The 17,213-nt window shown below is 48.3% G+C and overlaps 3 protein-coding genes across 5 annotated transcripts; all 3 read left to right on the forward strand.

Moving 5' to 3' along the window:
- The first annotated feature begins 1,872 nt into the window (after positions 1-1,872).
- Positions 1,873-8,023, forward strand: scinla (scinderin like a). Its single transcript, XM_037249352.1, has 17 exons — positions 1,873-1,914; positions 2,875-3,061; positions 3,167-3,321; positions 3,411-3,572; positions 3,657-3,806; positions 4,371-4,457; positions 4,563-4,695; positions 4,968-5,056; positions 5,123-5,338; positions 5,401-5,534; positions 5,597-5,687; positions 5,845-6,015; positions 6,139-6,316; positions 6,507-6,625; positions 6,971-7,048; positions 7,137-7,197; positions 7,272-8,023. Exons 2-17 carry the CDS (start codon positions 2,881-2,883, stop codon positions 7,427-7,429), a joined length of 2,163 nt encoding a protein of 720 aa, XP_037105247.1. The 5' UTR covers positions 1,873-1,914; positions 2,875-2,880; the 3' UTR covers positions 7,430-8,023.
- Positions 8,024-8,124: 101 nt separating this feature from the next.
- On the forward strand, positions 8,125-11,103 carry zgc:109982 (uncharacterized protein LOC553564 homolog). Of its 3 annotated transcripts, none has more exons than XM_037249531.1 (6): positions 8,125-8,296; positions 9,371-9,532; positions 9,611-9,790; positions 9,853-9,946; positions 10,115-10,298; positions 10,499-11,103. In XM_037249531.1, exons 1-6 carry the CDS (start codon positions 8,200-8,202, stop codon positions 10,727-10,729), a joined length of 948 nt encoding a protein of 315 aa, XP_037105426.1. In that variant the 5' UTR covers positions 8,125-8,199; the 3' UTR covers positions 10,730-11,103. The 3 variants fall into 3 exon arrangements, with proteins under 3 accessions (XP_037105426.1, XP_037105427.1, XP_037105428.1); XM_037249532.1 differs by having other exon boundaries at positions 8,184-8,706; positions 9,190-9,532; XM_037249533.1 differs by having other exon boundaries at positions 8,184-8,347.
- A 1,218-nt stretch (positions 11,104-12,321) lies between these two features.
- Positions 12,322-16,452, forward strand: dr1 (down-regulator of transcription 1). The gene is made up of 3 exons (XM_037249588.1): positions 12,322-13,829; positions 14,235-14,398; positions 14,609-16,452. Exons 1-3 carry the CDS (start codon positions 13,610-13,612, stop codon positions 14,750-14,752), a joined length of 528 nt encoding a protein of 175 aa, XP_037105483.1. The 5' UTR covers positions 12,322-13,609; the 3' UTR covers positions 14,753-16,452.
- The last annotated feature ends 761 nt before the right edge of the window (positions 16,453-17,213 follow it).

Consider the following 17,213-nt stretch of genomic DNA (forward strand, 5'->3'; position numbering starts at 1 on the left):
GTAACATCGGCAAGATGCTTTCAGTTCTCTTTCCTGAATTCAGTGACATAACACGTGCATTTGACTCCTAGCAACAGCCTGAGAGTGAAATGCAACGAGACGGCACAAATGAAACCCAATCAAATCATTTGCCCGTTATGAAAACTCATTTCCACGGAGGTGCACTGATGAAATGCAAGTTGAGCATCATCATAGTTTGGCTAACGTCTGAATGAGCTCGGTTCGCGCAGATTAGCTTGGAGTCCTCCATCTTTGTTTCCTTTCCATTGGTTTGATTGGCTCAGATCCAGCGAAGCTCAAAGGCTCCTCAGAATGAGCCGGGGTGGCGCACCCTTCACGCGAGCAGGTTTGATCTGGTCCAAACTCAAGTTAGGAAAAGACTTTGTGTTCACTCGTGTGTGCCATTCTTTGAGTGTCTGTGCGTGTAGATCGGAGGGATTATGTGCGTTGTGTTCACACTTGACAATCAGGCAAAATGTGCTGACTCAGCGCTTGTAACGCTAACATGAAGCGACACGACTCTGCATTCTTCTTCTGAGCAACACACACAAACACACACACGCACACACAAACACACACACACACACACACACACACGCACACACACACACACACACACACACACACACACACACACACACACACACACACACACAGACACACACACACACACACACACACACACACACACACACACACACACACAGTTGTATAACCAGCAAAACAACTTCACAGGGTGTGCGGATCTATTTGTGTGTGACTTTTTACTTGACTTTTTACTTGTTACTTGTAACCTTGATTTGATTCAAATGAACCCTCGTGAGGATAAACTGTTCAGATAATGGCTGGATGAATGGAAAAGAAGAGACTCTGCCAGACTAATTTAGACTTCACAAGACGACAATACATTTTGTTTGAGGCGATGCAAGTGGTTAGGCTTGGCTAGTTTCGACAAAACGGCAATGGACTTTACAGTGGTGTTTGCTGTGGATCAAGATCGGCTGCAAATAAGGAAAATGTGCACATAATTGACGCGTATCAATAATTGCCATTAAAAAAATCGAGTTGCTTCCCCTTCACCAGGAAACGCGTTTACATAAAGTTAAAATTTGCAGGTTGTACTAAATGAAATATTTAAATGATTGAAAGGTAAAATGTGCGATTCTGTTCTTTTTAATTAATGCCATGTTTCTGTTGTTTTCCTCAAAGCACTGTTGTTGAATTTACTCAATTTAACTTCCTCAAGTGGCAGCACAAAATTAATTCATCCAAATATATATATATTTTTACGTAGATGTATCGTCTACTACTTGTTAAATGTTCTGGAACCAGATACTTTGACGTATTTTGCGCTGCCACTCAACGGGATAAAATTGAGTAGATTCAACAAAAACCTTTTTTCAGTGTCGAGTGGTTCGACTATACTGGGCTAAAATTGACGAGGCTAATGGTTTTATGCCACGATCTTATAGAAGAGGGCGCAAGCAGGTGGAGCTTGTCGTGAAGGGGAGGAGGCGCCGGTGCCGATGTTGGGTGTTTGCTTTCCTGGCCCCCGCCCGCGTCGTTTATTTATTTATATTTTCCTGAGGGCGAGACAGTGGAGACAGCCAATGGGTCGGCGAGACTTGCTTTCCTATGCTTTTGTTTTGGTCTCCTTGTTTTTTTTTGGTTTTTTTTTGTCCTCCACCTTGGCTCAGCGACCGTGCCAAGGGCTGGGCAGAGGCCACGCCCACCCTGACGCCCTTGTCGTCCTCCGCCCCCGAAGCGGCGTATAAAAATGCCGCTCTATCAAGGTAGTCAGGCGGACGCGAAGAAGCCAACAGCAAGAAAGAACATCAACATCAACATCAACATCAACATCAACATCAACATCAACATCAACATCATCAGCATCAGCATCAGCATCAGCAAAAGGTAAAGTCTGCACGCGGACACACTCGCAGGCAGAGGCGTAGCCAAGCCGGGGCGAGCCGGGGCGGCGCCCCGGTTAGGACTCCCTGCGCCCCGGTTGAAAAAGATCGAGCTTTTTCGATTCTTCATTTTCATGCCGTTTTTTTCTTTCGGTCTTGCGCGAATGTGCTTGCGCTATTCTATGTGCGCGATGTTATCCATTCACCGTTTGCCTCCCGGACCCGGATGTTGTTTTAGTGATCAGCGAACGGCGTGGGTGATGTTCGATTCTTTTTCCTGTGGGCGTGCGCCCCTACTGGAAAAATTCCTGGCTACGCCTCTGCTCGCAGGATCGTTATAATTATCATTCCTGTATCTCTTCCGATTGAGTTTTTTAATGTTTGTGTCAAAACAGTGTGAACAAAAAGAGAACAAAAAGAGAAGCAAATGTAAGGAAATGGGGATCACATGAATAAGAAACGATGAGCAACTTAAATACCAATTCCTGAGCAACGAGTTTGGCGGGCAGCAGCTACGCCCTGTTGCGTCATATGAGCAATTATCAGCAACCATCACTGGGCAATAATATCTTGCTCTTTCCGCTTAAATGTTGTTAGTCACCTGAATGTTGTTAGTCACTTAAATGTTGTACAGAGGCTGAGATCAACCAGAGTGAAATTCCTTGTTTGGCATGCAAAAACCTGGCCAGTAAAGCTGATTCTGATTCTGAAGCTGCTCTCCGCTCACAAGAGTGTTGATTTCGTCATGCTGCCGCCCGGTGCCAGCTGACATAGTCGCAACGAGTTTGGCAGGCAGTAGCTACGCCCTGTTGTGTCATATGAGCCATTATCAGAAACCTGCTCTCTGCTCACAAGAGTGTTGATTTATTCATGCTGCCGACATCGTCGCGGTTGCCCGTGTGACAATAGCTATAGAATAGATGCGTGCGACTGGCCAGCAACCTGTTTTTACAACTTTGTTCAGGTGAGGATGCCGACTCACAAAGCATTCCAGTCAGCGGGGAAGCATCCCGGTCTTCAGATTTGGCGTGTGGAGAAGCTGGACTTGGGGGAGGTGCCCAAAGAACTGCACGGAAGCTTCTACATGGGAGACTCCTACATCGTCCTCCACACCAACTCCGTGCTGTCTTACAACGTGCACACCTGGATGGGTAATGAGTGGGAATGGCTACTGCAGCCCCAAGCAAGCACATGTTTTGGAGGAAATGTTGAGTAAAGTGCCACTTCTCTGTTTGCGCCCCTGTCGGCCGCCACAGGCTCGCAGACGTCCCAGGATGAGAAAATAGCGGCGACTATTTTGATGACACAGCTGGACGGCTCCCTGGGCGGCGCCGCCGTACAGTTCACCGAGCACCAGGGTGAAGAGTCGGTGTCTTTCCTCCAGTATTTCAAACACGGACTCAAGTACCAGGTGGTTCGCTCGCTCAATCGCTGGCGCGTGCCGACGCCAGACGTGACTTGTCACGTGGGCTCACGCAATGCTGCGTTGTTGCCTTTCAGAAAGGGGGCGTGGCTTCAGGCTTCCGTAACGTGGTAACCAACGAAGCAAATATCAAGCGTCTGCTGCACGTGAAAGGTCACCGACAGGTACGCGCCACCGAGGTGGACTTGACCTGGGCCAGCTTCAACAAGGGGGACTGCTTCATCATTGACTTTGGCAACGTACGGAAACTCCGCCGGCCTCCGCAGCCTTTTTGGTCTGCTTTCCCGCTGCTTATGGCCAGGTGGCCCGCGTTTGATTGACAGGACATCTTCTCCTGGGCGGGCAGCGACAGCAACCGGTACGAGCGGCTGAAGGCCATGCAGCTGGCCGTGGACATCCGTGACAACGAGCGGCGAGGACGCGCGGAGCTGCACATCATCGACGAGGGAGATGAGCCCGAGGAGGTCATCAAGGTGACGCTCCGTTTGCTTAAGTCATAGATCCCTTCCTTGGCAAGAGTTCTTCTACTCAAGTATCTGGACATACCCAAAAGAGCGGCAGACTTCGCTCTTTTTTTTGTTTATTGTAGCCTGTCCTGTCCTTCCCTATTTGGCCTTTTCTTCTCGAGTCTGCTTTTTATTATTCCAATCCCTTGTATAGATTTCAAGCTATTGTCTTGTGCTACTCGATTTTATTCTATGCTACTCTGTTCCACGTTGTCCTCTTCTTGAAATATATGCTGATTTATTCGACTTTGCTCTATTTTCTTCTATTTCACTCCAAAGAATTCAAACGGTCTTTTTAGTGTGGTCTACAATATGCCTTTCAACGGTGTCATAGTCAACGCTTTCCTATGCTACCCCAACGTGCTCTGTTTGGCTCTGTTGTCTTTTAATCTGTCCTGACCTGTTCTATGGGATTTTGCATGACTCTATTCTATTTTCTGTCATATGTCTATGCCACTCTTTTCCAGCCTATTCTGTTCTGGCTTGTTGAATTCGACTGTCTCTTTTTTTTTTTTTTTTTCCTCCTCCCAGGTTCTGGGACCAAAGCCCGATCTGCCTCCAGGAAGTTCAGACTTGTCTACCACGCAAAAGAGAAGAGGCTCGGCATCTCTCTACATGGTAAGAGCACAATGTTGCACGACACGGCAAACGTGCTGAAAGATGTGCAACAGCTCGTTGCTAACATGCAGAGGAGTCTGCTGTCTATAACCGTTTCCCGTGCAGGTGTCAGATGCTTCAGGCAAGATGTCACTGAAGGAGGTGGCTCAGAGGAACCCCTTCAAGCAGGACATTCTCTCCAGCAAAGAGTGCTACATCCTAGATAATGGCCAAGACAACAAGATCTTCTTCTGGAAAGGTAGCTAGCTAAGTTTCCAGCAAAGGGTTGACGATAGTAGTCAATGAGTTTTCTAGTTTGTGTGTTAGGTTCTCGGTTGGTTTTGTAGTTAGTGGGGTGGCAAATGTGCTAGTTTGCAGAGAAATTAGTTGATAATTGACTGACTTTTTTTTTTAATTTTTTTTTTAGAAAGTGACTTCATTAGTTTAGTCAGTCTTGACTATTTTGGAGCACGTGGCTGGGTTTTAATACCTGACTTAGCACAGTAACCCATGTTAGCGTTTTTCGCGCAGGTCGGGACTCTAACAAGGAAGAGCGTAAAGCCGCGCTTACCGTTGCCAATAAGTTCATCACGGACAAGAAGTACTCAGACAAGTGTCAGGTAATGAGTCACTTGCACAGCGTTTGGTCACAAGCTCATCTCATTCCCGTGACGCCTAACGTGCAGGTCCAGATCCTGCCGCAAGGGGCTGAGAGCACCCTGTTCAAGGAATTCTTTGAGAACTGGCTAGACAAGGATGAGACCACGGGTCCGTGTCAGGCGTACACGGTGGGAAGGATCGCCGTCGTTAAGCAGATCCCCTTTGACGCCTCCAGTCTCCATGGCAACAACCTCATGGCTGCGCAGCACGGAATGGTGGATGACGGATCGGGCAAAGTGCAGGTACTTCCTGTCCCTTGACGCTTCCTCCTGCTCGTTAATGCCGCTTACTTCCTGTTGTTCAGGTGTGGCGCGTGGAGGGCGGCGGCCGTGTTCCTGTGGACGCGTCCTCCCACGGCCAGTTCTTCGGTGGCGACTGCTACTTGCTGCAGTATACTTATAACAGCGGCGGCACAAACAAGCACATCATCTACATATGGTCTGTTAGTACTTTAGCATTTTGGGGTAGACTTTGAACTTCGGGGAATTTTCCCCCTTCAGGCAAGGAAACAAGTGCTCCAGAGACGAGTTGGGAGCCTCTGCCTTCTTGGCCGTCGCCCTGGACGACTCCATGGGAGGCGTGGCTACACAAGTAAGGCCTTTATTGTGTTGATGTAGCAAATGCACTTTCAAATAGAGTCTTCAATCACATCTAGGCTAATAAGCAACATTGTTGAGGTGGGCTAGCAAGAGAGGCGCTACGCTAAGCAAGCCGCATGCATAGCCGTTGTGTTGTTGTCGGTGTCCAGGTGCGCGTAACTCAGGGCCAAGAACCTCCACACCTGCTGAGCCTGTTCGGGGGCAAGCCCCTGGTCGTATACCTTGGCGGCACGTCCCGCAAGGATGGCCACAGCGAGCCAAGCGCCACCCGCCTCTTCCATATCCGCCAGAGCTCCACCGGGGCCACCCGCGCTGTCGAGGTGGGTGGGGCTGTAATTTGGACTCATCTCGAGGTGGCGCCATTGAGTGTCACCGACTCCTTCTGGGTCGTTGAGCCTTCTGTTTGCCTTGAGCCCCATCGCTCTCCCTGTCTGTGGTCTCAGGTGGCAGCGGACGCGGCTTCTCTCAACTCCAACGATGTCTTTGTGCTCAAGTGGCCCCATGGGATCTTTGTGTGGAAGGGTCGCGGAGCCACGCCGGAGGAGATGGTGGCCGGCAAACACGTGTTGAGCATTCTGGGCGGTGGCACCCCCACCGAGGTGGCCGAGACCAAGGAGCCCGGTCAGCAAAACACAAACAAGCCTTGTGTGAGGCCTTGTTCGCAAACACGCTCTCAAAGGAAAATTGACATAGTGACACTTTGTCATAGCATCAATTCAGGATGACCTCTCATACACTCGACTGAAATAGGCGTTTCAGCTGTGTGCGTGTGCATTGATGCCTGTTGTTGCTGCTGCGTGGGCACCACCAGATAACTTCTGGAAGGCGCTGGGGGGGCGCAAGGACTACCAAACCTCGCTGGTCCTGCAGAACACCAAAGTATGGCAACCCAGACTCTTCGGATGCTCCAACGCCAGCGGACGAATCAACGTGAGGACAAATCTCCTCGTCTTTTATTTCTGGTTGGTTCGGTGGTGGAGTGCTCGTGGCTTTGATCCTCAACCCCGGCGCTCATGTCAAAGTGTACATGAGCAAGACACCAACCCTGATTTGCTCCCAGTGGACCTGATTTGCTCCCACGTGTGCGTATGTGCGCGCGTCATTGTAAAGGGGTGTGTGGGGTGATCGTAAAGGGCTACATACGTAGCTGCTGTCCGTTTATCTTTTCTTTTCTGTAAAGACCATCCCACCCAAGGGAAAGCCTGCCTCTCCTCTTCTTGACGTTGCGCTTTGCTGGCGTGCATTTGTCACATTGAAGCGGGTGTCTTTGCGCAGGTGGAGGAGGTCCCCGGAGAATTGGACCAGTTGGACCTGGAGACTGACGACGTCATGATTCTGGACACTTGCCTCCAGGTACATCGTCTCAACTTTCTTTTTCTAAATATTGTTGTCGACAAACAAGCATCTGACTTGTTACTTTTTTCTCTTTTGACTGGTCCAGCTCTTTATCTGGATCGGGAAAGACGCCAACGAGACAGAGAAAAAGGGAGCGGTGCGTATCGGTAAGCCCAACAGGACTGTTTGTGATGCAGAATGACAACACGGCGCCCGCCAACCTTTTTTGCGGACCTTTCAGCCGAGGAGTATTTGAAGTCGGACCCATCCGGCCGCCACGGGACTCCTGTCACCACCATCAAACAGGGTGAGGAGCTGCCCTCCTTCACTGGGTGGTTCCAGGCCTGGGACCCTGCCTTGTGGGACAAAGACCTCCTGGCAGTCATCGGCGCTCGTTAGTCTGAGGCCGGAGATTGAGCGGCTTGTCTTGTAGTGTTGCCTGCAGTTTAGTGGTGCGTAGTTCAGTAGGCGGAGTCAACTTGGTGGCTAATCAACTCTTTGACAAAGTAAGGAATGAGGATGTCTGTTACGTTAATGGGAAGGAAAATGGGAACAAGTCACAATGCCCGCGCCGTTTTTTTTTTTTTTTTTTTTTTACTTTGTCCATATCAGCTTCCTTAAAATAGAGCAAAACTGGTAGATTTTTTTTTTTTTTTTTACACATGGAATGTCAGACAAAATTAATGACATGCAAAAGGCCTGTCATTTTTTCCTGCGGCACACATGAAGAGAATAGAAAAGATGCTATTTGATTCATTCCATGTGTTTTGAAATAACTGAGCCATCATGGAATGGTTTCCACATTGGTTGATGGGATGCGAAAAGATGGCGATCTGCTGATCGACGTCACTTCCTGGCAGCAGATCGTTTGAAGAATGCCAGCTTGCTCTCCTCCCTTTTATGTGATTTTGCTTTCAGTGGAATTTAGCTTTCTTTGCCTTGTGCACATTTAGATGGCAAATGTTTGAGGCTTTTAAATAAACATGGGAACAATCTTGCGCCGAGCGTGTGTTTGTCACCCGCGTCAGCTCGCACGTCAGTGCTGAAGGGCACTTTGCTGGGATTAAGTGGCGGGAATTAAGGAAGGCAAAAGCCCGCCCACTTGTTCATTGCCCGGCAGACTCGGCGCTCTCGACCGACTTGGACCTGCACGCTGGCCTGTGCTAAAAATGACCCAGAAGGTGGTCCTGATCACGGGATGTTCCTCAGGCATCGGCCTGGCGCTCGCCGCGCGCATCGCCAGGGATGAGAAGAAGCGCTTCATGGGTAAAGTCTGTAAATTGCGTTGTTAATCGTTGACACGATGCTCCGAGCCAGGTTTGCTCTTCTGCGGTTGCTTTGAAATAATTCCAAATCTTGTTGAAGGTGGCCGCTCTCTGCTAATTTTCAGAGCAACAGTTTGACTTATAATTGTTACAAGACTGATCGTCCAAAAAAGAATTGCTGAATTAAAGACCAATTGAAAGTAGAGCATTGAAACAACGCAATGGAAAGATGCCTCGTTAGACTTTATCAAGTTTTCAAGTATTATTTAGACAGCCTCATTATACTTGATCAAAATCTGGGTGGCGCTGTCCGAAAAACTTGTGCTTTGGCTGTGTAGTACATTTTTGAGTAGATTATCAAATGCCGGATATTTTTTTTAAAAGAACAGTTAAGTCGTATTGACCTTTTAGGTTAGGGGTGTCCAAACTTTTTGCAAGGAGGGCCATATTTAGTAACGTGAAGGGGCCCGGGGGCCAATACTTCCCGGGGGGGGGGGGGGGGGGGGTGCTAGTGGGACGTCCAACGCTGCGCGTTCCCTTCTCTTCCGGGGGGGGGGGGGGGTGCTAGTGGGACGTCCAACGCTGCGCGTTCCCTTCTCTTCCGGGGGGCTAATCGGACGTCGAGCGCAGCGCGTTCGCTTCTCTCCCGGGGGGGGGGGGGGCTAGTGTGACGTCAAATCAAACGCTGCGCGTTCGCTTCTCTTCCGGGGGGGGGCTAATCGGACGTCAAGCGCTTTGTGTGGCGGGCTCCATCTAGTGTGGAAACTGAGAAGTGCTCAAGCTGTTGTGCGGGCCACATTCAATTATGTTTTCAGAATTTGCTGCGGGCCAATAAAAACTGGACCGCGGGCCGCAGTTGGCCCGCGGGCCGTAGTTTGGACACCCCTATTTTAGGTCGAGTACAAAAGCTGCGTAGAAGAATCTCTCAGCTTGGTGCATCGCCGACCTGTTGTAGCTGTCGTTTTGACTAAGGCTTTGGCAGAGGTACCATTTCAGTCATGATGCTCGTATTTTCGGAGCTTCAAGGAGCCGCTTGCTGTGAAAAGTTTGACACCCACATGTATGCATGCGTCAGTGTACGCCACCATGCGGAACGTGAGCAAAGGTCAGGCGCTGGTGGAGGCGGCGGGCCGCAGTCTGGGCCGCACGCTGGAGATCAAGCAGCTGGACGTATGCGACGAGACGTCCATCAAAGCCTGCGTGGACAGCCTGCCCGAGCGCAGGGTGGACGTCCTCAGTGAGTTCATCAAGAAAACCATTTGGTCGACCCTTTGTGCCAAGGCAGCATGAAAATACACCTTCACTCCATTGTCAGTCAGTAACGCTGGCATGGGGCTGATTGGCCCCATCGAGTGCCAGTCGGTGGACGAGATGAAGACGGTGATGGACACCAACTTCTTTGGCCTGGTCAGGCTGCTCAAGGAGATCCTTCCCGACATGAAGCGGCGCAAGAAAGGCCACATCGTGGTCATCAGCAGCGTCATGGGCATCCAAGGTCCCGCCCACCAGTCCCACCAAACCCTTGAAGCAAAACTAATTCCCCTTGCGCCCCCGCAGGGATCCTCTTCAACGACGTCTACGCCGCATCCAAGTTTGCTGTGGAGGGATTCTGCGAGAGTTTAGCAGTGCAAGCGCTCAGGTTCAATCTCAAGTAAGTTCTCAGAAGGCTCCTTACTGCTCTCAAGCAGAGGCTGGCCTCAACTTTGGGGTGTCCCCACAATTTTGTCCAAGTTGCAAATTCTCTTCCCATTTCCTGGACGTCGCTCTTATCTTTTGGTCCAAAGTTTATATTATATGGACATTTCCTCCCCTTTTACAGCATCAGCCTGATCGAGCCGGGTCCGGTCATCACAGAGTTTGAGCGAAAGGTGTACGATGAAGGACTGAAAACGAACCTGAGCAATGCTGACGCAGTGACGGCAGATATGTTCACCAACATCTACCTGAAGAACTACAAGCAAATCTTTGAGACGTTGGGACAAACGGCAGAGGATGTGGCTGAGGTAGGGGCCTCCCTTCCCGGTGCAACTCCTCTCGGAATTTCAGGGACGTCTGTCTGGAGGACCTCCGGGAGCGCTTTGGTCAGAGTAACCTATCAAACTGCCTCCTGAAGAAGCGTCGTTGGTGCGGCTGGGGGAGCGCCCAGTGCGGCCCTTGGCCTTCTTGTCTTAACCGAAGCCCGTATGTCTTGGTGTCTCCTCAGCACACGCTAAGGATCATGACGTCGGACAACCCTCCGTTCCGCCACCAGACCAACACGCTGTACACGCCCATGACCACGCTCAAGTACGCCGACCCCAACGGCGACCTGCCCATCGACACCTTCTACAAGATGGTCTTTGAGCATGACAAGATCTTCAGTGCCAGCCTCAACTTTCTCAAGCTGCTGCGTTGGAGGAGCAGACGCAGCTTCACGCTGGACAAAAGCAGCTAACTGACTGACCTTCTGTTGCTGGAGGGAGCCAGTCGCCGAAACGTGTGCTTGTTTTTAGTGAGCGCGGCAGCCTGCCCGGAGCAGCCAGCACTTAGGAAGCTTGCCGCCGCCAGAGTGCGAATCGGTGGGCGCATGAATATTGTACCGCCTGTCAAGTGTCGAGAGAAAGCGCCAGATAAAACCAAAGCAGCTTTATTAGGAGCATACTTATCTTTCTCTGCAAATCGAACAAATATAAAGACAATACAGATATGAAGACATATTTGTAAATGGTAATAAATGGGGAATAGATTATAATTTATCATTAGAACACATGATCAACATTAAAATGTGTCATATTAAAAACCTAAAATTAAATCGGTTGAACGTTGAAAGAGCTTCCCTCCTGTTTTGTGTGTCAGCACAACAGGGATTGTATGTGATTATGTATTTAAACTAATCTGAGATCCACCTCTCTTCTTATGTCACAGAGGAATGCTATCCAAAAAAGGTGTTGTGGCAAACAGGTTCCAGAGTCCCTGTTAGCTAGAATATCAACGTGCTCATATTTCATTGATTAAAGTGTACAAGCATACATTTACATCCACACAATCATTGATTAAAATGCACAAGTATGTCTACGAATGTTTAGAAGTTATTCAAACACATTCCCAAAAAATGTCTAAGAATAGAAGGTGTACAAGTAAAGTGATTTCTATATTAGAATATATACTTGTGCATTTTACTCTGGACTCTGGTAGCTATTTCCCACAATGACTTGGTCACAAATGCTTCAGGTCGGTGACCCCCCCAAATTATTGTTTTATCCATCCATCCCTCGCACCCTGCTTCATCCATCCATCTGTCCGTCCATCCTTCTAATTACTGTTTTAACCCCACAAAATTAGTCCCGTTTAACAAGAGGGATCCAAAGAGGCTCAAAGGCCATCAACGACGTGACTTCCATGCTCTTGGTATGACACCATGATCCGAAATTGTTCCCCAGCACTGCTAGTGCTAAAGCGAACAATTTCAGAGGGCGTGTTCGTCAATCATCTCAGAATGCATTCTGGATTTCCGAACAGTGTGACCAGACGTCCTCTTTTTCCCGGACATGTCCTACTTTTGAGCCCTAAAAAATGTCTGGGGGGAATTTCAATAATCGTCCGGGATTTTGTTGGACTGACTCAAACATAATACATGTACAGTACATTGTCAATAGAATTGCCACTCCATTCCATTTCACTCAATTCCAGGTTTTTCTGTATCGTTCGCAAATAAGTCACGCCCTTCTCAAATCTAGTCACTTTGCTACGAAGTAGGGGGGGCTGGCCAGTCTACACCGAGTGTTTGTTTACAAGCAATGCCGAAACGAAAATGCACGTTCGCGGAGAAGTTGAATAAAAAAGATTCCCGTGCTTTCGCCAGGGTTGTGATCCTTATGAAGCTGAGTGCTTGACATGCAAGGCAGGCACTTACGTGTCTCTGGCAAATAAATGTGCCCTTGTTTTTCCTTCAAATGCTGCACCGATCGATGGCTACGGAAGAGGATTAGGAGATGGCCGTATTTCTTTTTTTACTTAGTGTTCCACTATAAAACTAAAAAATGCCGGTGTACACATGTGTTTTTGTTAGTGTAAATATGTTTTTGTTATTGTATATATGTTGTTTTGTGTTATTCGGGCCAATAATTGCAATTGCTATACAGACACCATATCATTTGTGTTATAACATGACGCAAATGACTCCCCCCTAAAAAAAAAAAAAAAAAAAAAAAATGGCCCCGCCCCCTCAAAATGACCGCGCCCCATCCAAAAAAAGGTGTCCTCTTTTTCAGAAACCCAAATCTGGTCAATCTACGAACACCCCCTGGTTAACTCCGACCACTCGGAAACTCAGAGTTGCTCAGATTTGTCGCTCAATCTATAGAATGGACGAACAATATAAAGCCACCAGCGGTCATTTTACGCTGCCAATTTGTGAACCTGACTAATTTGAAAACATTGGTTTCTCCTTGATTTCTCCTTAAATATTGGCCCGCACCATGTTGTCAGAACAATCAAAAATGAAACGTAAGCAAAGCCCATAGGGACAAATTGGCTGCAAAATGTAAACCTGGCCACTGGAGGGCACAGTTCATGATACCGAGGTCAAACACTGATGCAAAAAGTGACGTTGGTTCTTTGAGATACTCTCGTGAACCCATGCGGGGATCCCATCCTGAAAAGCGCACTGATTATTGTGTTTTCAGTGGGCAAAACAGTTGTCAGTAACAGTGTCAAAGTAAGACGGCTATACTCTAGCTTTAGCCACGAGGGATCTACGTCTTCTATTTAGTATTAGTAGCTTTAGGCTTGTGTCTGCGCAACTTCCCGTTTCCTGTCTTGTATTTGTCATATCCGCACAAATGTCGGAGGAGTACATTTTGAAAGTAGTCAACGACAGACTCTGCCAGTTATTCGACCTTTGACACGGTTAATTGATTAGTTTACTATTAAACTCGCTAGCGACGTCCTTTAATCGATTTCCCGGTGGCACCGGCTCAACCGTGAGTTCCGTGTGAGCGAGCTGCTCCATTGTTCGCCGGTCTGTCTTAGCTTAGCCTAGCTTTAGCCATGCTCTCGGGCAGCGGCGCTGTTGTAAGTCTGCTGGACGCGTTCGGCTACTAAAACTCCTGTTTTTCGCTTCGTGGCTTGACGGATTCCGCCCCTCCACCACGTCGAACCGCCGTCGTGATATTTGATCGTTGACTCTTGTGCTGATGTTGCGCGGAGCCGTTTCGCTCTCTGTGGCGGCGTCAGCGTAACCTCAGTTAGCCGCAGGGCGGGCGGCGCCAGATTGGACAGAGGTTTAGGGACTTTGGCTTGTGGCTTAGTTGTGTTTGCTTGTTTTGTTCGTGCGATGGCTTCGTCGTCCGGCACCGACGACGACCTGACCATACCGCGCGCCGCTATCAACAAGATGATCAAAGAGACGCTGCCCAACGTGCGCGTGGCCAATGACGCGCGCGAGCTGGTGGTCAATTGCTGCACCGAGTTCATCCACCTCATCTCTTCCGAGGCCAACGAGATCTGCAACAAGTCCGACAAGAAGACTATTTCCCCCGAGCACGTCATCAACGGTAAGGGAACTCCCCTGCTAGGCTGTCGTCGTGCCGTCACCGGCCGTCGAGGTCCAGGGATCCCCCTCGAATATACGTGAGTGGGATGAAAACCGCTCCCAAAAGGCTTCTGCTTGGCTCGCTTCAACTTGCGGATACAAATATGTTACTGCGACGTTGATGTAGAGGAGCAACAATTCACAACTATTTGTGTACTTGCAATCACGAAACTACTACTTTGAGTGTAGTCAGTTGACAATTTAAGGGGATAAACTTTGAATGGTTGTGCTGCTTGTCACTTGTGGAGACAGGCAGCAAATGCAGCGTTTTATGCTTGTGAGGTGGGACGTTTTGGTGCTTAAGCCACCCCGCAATTGCACTCGCTCGCGCCTCGTCCCTCAGATCAAAACATTTGTCGCCTCTCAGCACTGGAGAGCCTGGGCTTTGCTTCCTACATCACGGAGGTAAAGGACGTGCTGCAGGAGTGCAAGACGGTGGCCCTGAAGAGGAGGAAGGCCAGCTCCCGCCTGGAAAACCTCGGCATCCCTGAGGAGGAGCTGCTCCGGCAACAGCAGGAGCTCTTCGCCAAGGTAAGTCTGATGAGCGGGACAAGCACCTTGGGACTCCCCGTCCCTCGCCAGCTTTCACATGCCAAGCGTGACAATCTGTGTGGAGAACTGCCTTACAGTACCACAATCCACTGGCATCTTTGAGGGTGTCCAGCTCACCAGGCACACCATTTTTTAGTTTTTTTTTTTTTTTGCATGGCAGGGGGATTGATGTGACGTGTGTGCGTGCAGGCGCGGCAGCAGCAGGCCGAGCTGGCGCAGCAGGAGTGGCTGCAGATGCAGCAGGCGGCGCAGCAGGCCCAGATGGCAGCGGCGGCCAGCGCCACCCAGCAGGCCGGTTCCTCTCAGGACGAAGATGAGGACGAAGACATGTGAGATGGGAAGGGGGGCATACGGGGTGGGGGGCAGATACCAGTGCAACATGCCCTCGAGGATGGACGGAAAGTGCGGGGGAAGACTTACTCGAAGACTTTGATTTCCTGCCGCCTCTTTTTCAAATTGTCTTACATTGTGGATGTTTGGAGACTTTTTCTCCCACCTGACAAAAACGTTGACGTGTCAGTATTACTGAGTGCCGTCAGCCAAGATGGCCACCGGCCTGACATCTGGCATGTTGTTGACGTGATGTCAGGTGAGGAGGATGCTTTGTGTCCACTTGCTCATTCCACAAACTTCTTGAAGCAATAAATTCTTTCTCTTTTTTTACACCTCCACCGCTGCCACACACTCTCCCTTTTTCTTTGTGTGCTGGCTAATCCAAACGTCCTGTCAAAGTGACTGCCAGGTCTTTTCAGAGCAGCCTATCAGCAGCAGTCCGAGGTGGACTGAGAGGACGTGGAGCCCGGTTTAAGATTTTGTTACGATTGACAGGCTTGCATCAACACATTTGCTATATCCAAGCGTCTACGTTTAGGGCAGGGGTCGGCAACCCGCGGCTCAGAGCTGCATGCGGCTCTTTAGCGCCGCCTTCGTGGCTCCCTGGAGACTTTTTTAAAAAGGTATGAAAATGGAAAAAGATGAGAGGGAAAATATATTTTCTATTTTAGTATAGTTTCTGTAGCAGGGGTAAACTCGAGAAAAACATTCTCAACGTTTTCCAATGCTGTAAATTATGTAGAATACATATTAAATTTCAAAATATCTGTCAACGGAGATTTGCGTCATAAGCTGCGACACACGTTTCTTGCAACTCGGTGTGTTGCATCGATGGTCGCTGTTGTAAATAAACTGGTGGGTGTGTGATGAGCGATGGATCCCAAAGGGAAAAAGAGAACGATAGCTGAGGAGAACAGGATTCAACAGTTCTTGGACCGAATCATTTGCTTTCATTGCCAATGCGGAAGAGTTGCCTACATGTTTGTTCTGTGATGAGAAGTTGTCAAACAACAAAAAGAGTAATGTGGAAATTTCCAGGGAAGGCATGCTGCATTTGCAGCCGAGTACCCAGCTGGGAGTGAGAAAAAATGTGATTGCATTACTGCTGGAGAAATTAGACCGCAAGGATAGATTTAAAAAGTGGATTGCATCTCCAAATTCCACCACGACTACTACAGATGAGAGCTTGCAGTCCTGCGTGAAGATTACAGTTACATTTTACATGCCCGATGTTGAGAAGCTGTCCAGTGATGTCTGAAAACATAAGTCACATTAAATGGGTAAGAACAAAATCCTGTCATACATATCGGCACATATTTTGTATCAAAGGGCTGTTTTTATAAAGTTATTTCAGATTTTGTTTTTGTCAATAAATATTTGGAATGACAGAAATTTTACTGTGTTTAGTTGATCCGAGAATGGCTGCGTTGTATTGTGCGTGTCAAAAGAGGATGATGCTGCATTTCTTTCTTGCACTGACCTACTTGGCCTTTGCACAAAACCAAAGGGAAGGGGATAATGCACAGACATTAAGTTATTATTTTATAATCATTGCCTTTTTAAAGGGCTGCTGTTTTATTGCACTCTGTTGCCCAAATAAAGGGGGGGATTTTATTTCCATGGGGAGTTCTGAAGTTGTTGGAAGCCTATTGTGCACGTTCCATTGTTGTTTTTTTCGAATCCTCAAAGTAAAAATGACAAAACAAATTTCTTCATTATTCATCAATGCAATGAAATATAATAAGTTAATATTATGGAAGTTAAATTTATAGCATCATACAGTATAGTCAAGTGGTGCGTCATTCTCTCAAGGATGTGCTGCAGGAAAAATTAAACATCAATGTTCCTTATGTAGTTGTAGCCTACTTACCCATTTGATAGTAGACTAACATAGCTAATATAGACACAGCCCATGTTGTCTTTATTATAAGGCTTATATCAGACTTTGACTTTTTTTGCGGCTCCAGATGTTTTTTTTTTTTTGGTCCAATATGGCTCTTTAAACATTATGGGTTGCTGACCTGGGTTAGGGGATTGACAAGACCAGTGGTCATTGTGTTCAACTGCTGGAAATGCTTCATGCGCGTCAAGGTCAAATTATCGGCCATTTGGCCAATGGATTTGGGCTGTGTTTGAAGGGCCGTAATCAGCGCCTTTAATCGGCGGGCCAGAACCCTTAATTCGCACTGACTGCAGAAAGGATGTGTTGCACCCTCTTTCGCTGCCGGTGTTGTGCTCGATTTGGTTCCCCCGTGAGATTTTGTTCCCCCTGCTGCGGGAGCGCGCACGCCTTGTTTGGAAAGCGAAAAACCGATGCCGTACGCCGTACGCACTATGTTGTTTTCAATAAAAACATGAAGAACTTACGTTTGCGTCAGTCAATTTTAATTTTTATAAAGGATTATTCTCATTTGATGTCTTTAAATTCATCCGTCTTTAAATTCATCCGCGTTCTGCCGTT

This window comes from Syngnathus acus, chromosome 4 (genome assembly GCF_901709675.1).
Source record: "Syngnathus acus chromosome 4, fSynAcu1.2, whole genome shotgun sequence".
In the NCBI taxonomy this organism is placed as follows: domain Eukaryota; kingdom Metazoa; phylum Chordata; class Actinopteri; order Syngnathiformes; family Syngnathidae; genus Syngnathus; species Syngnathus acus.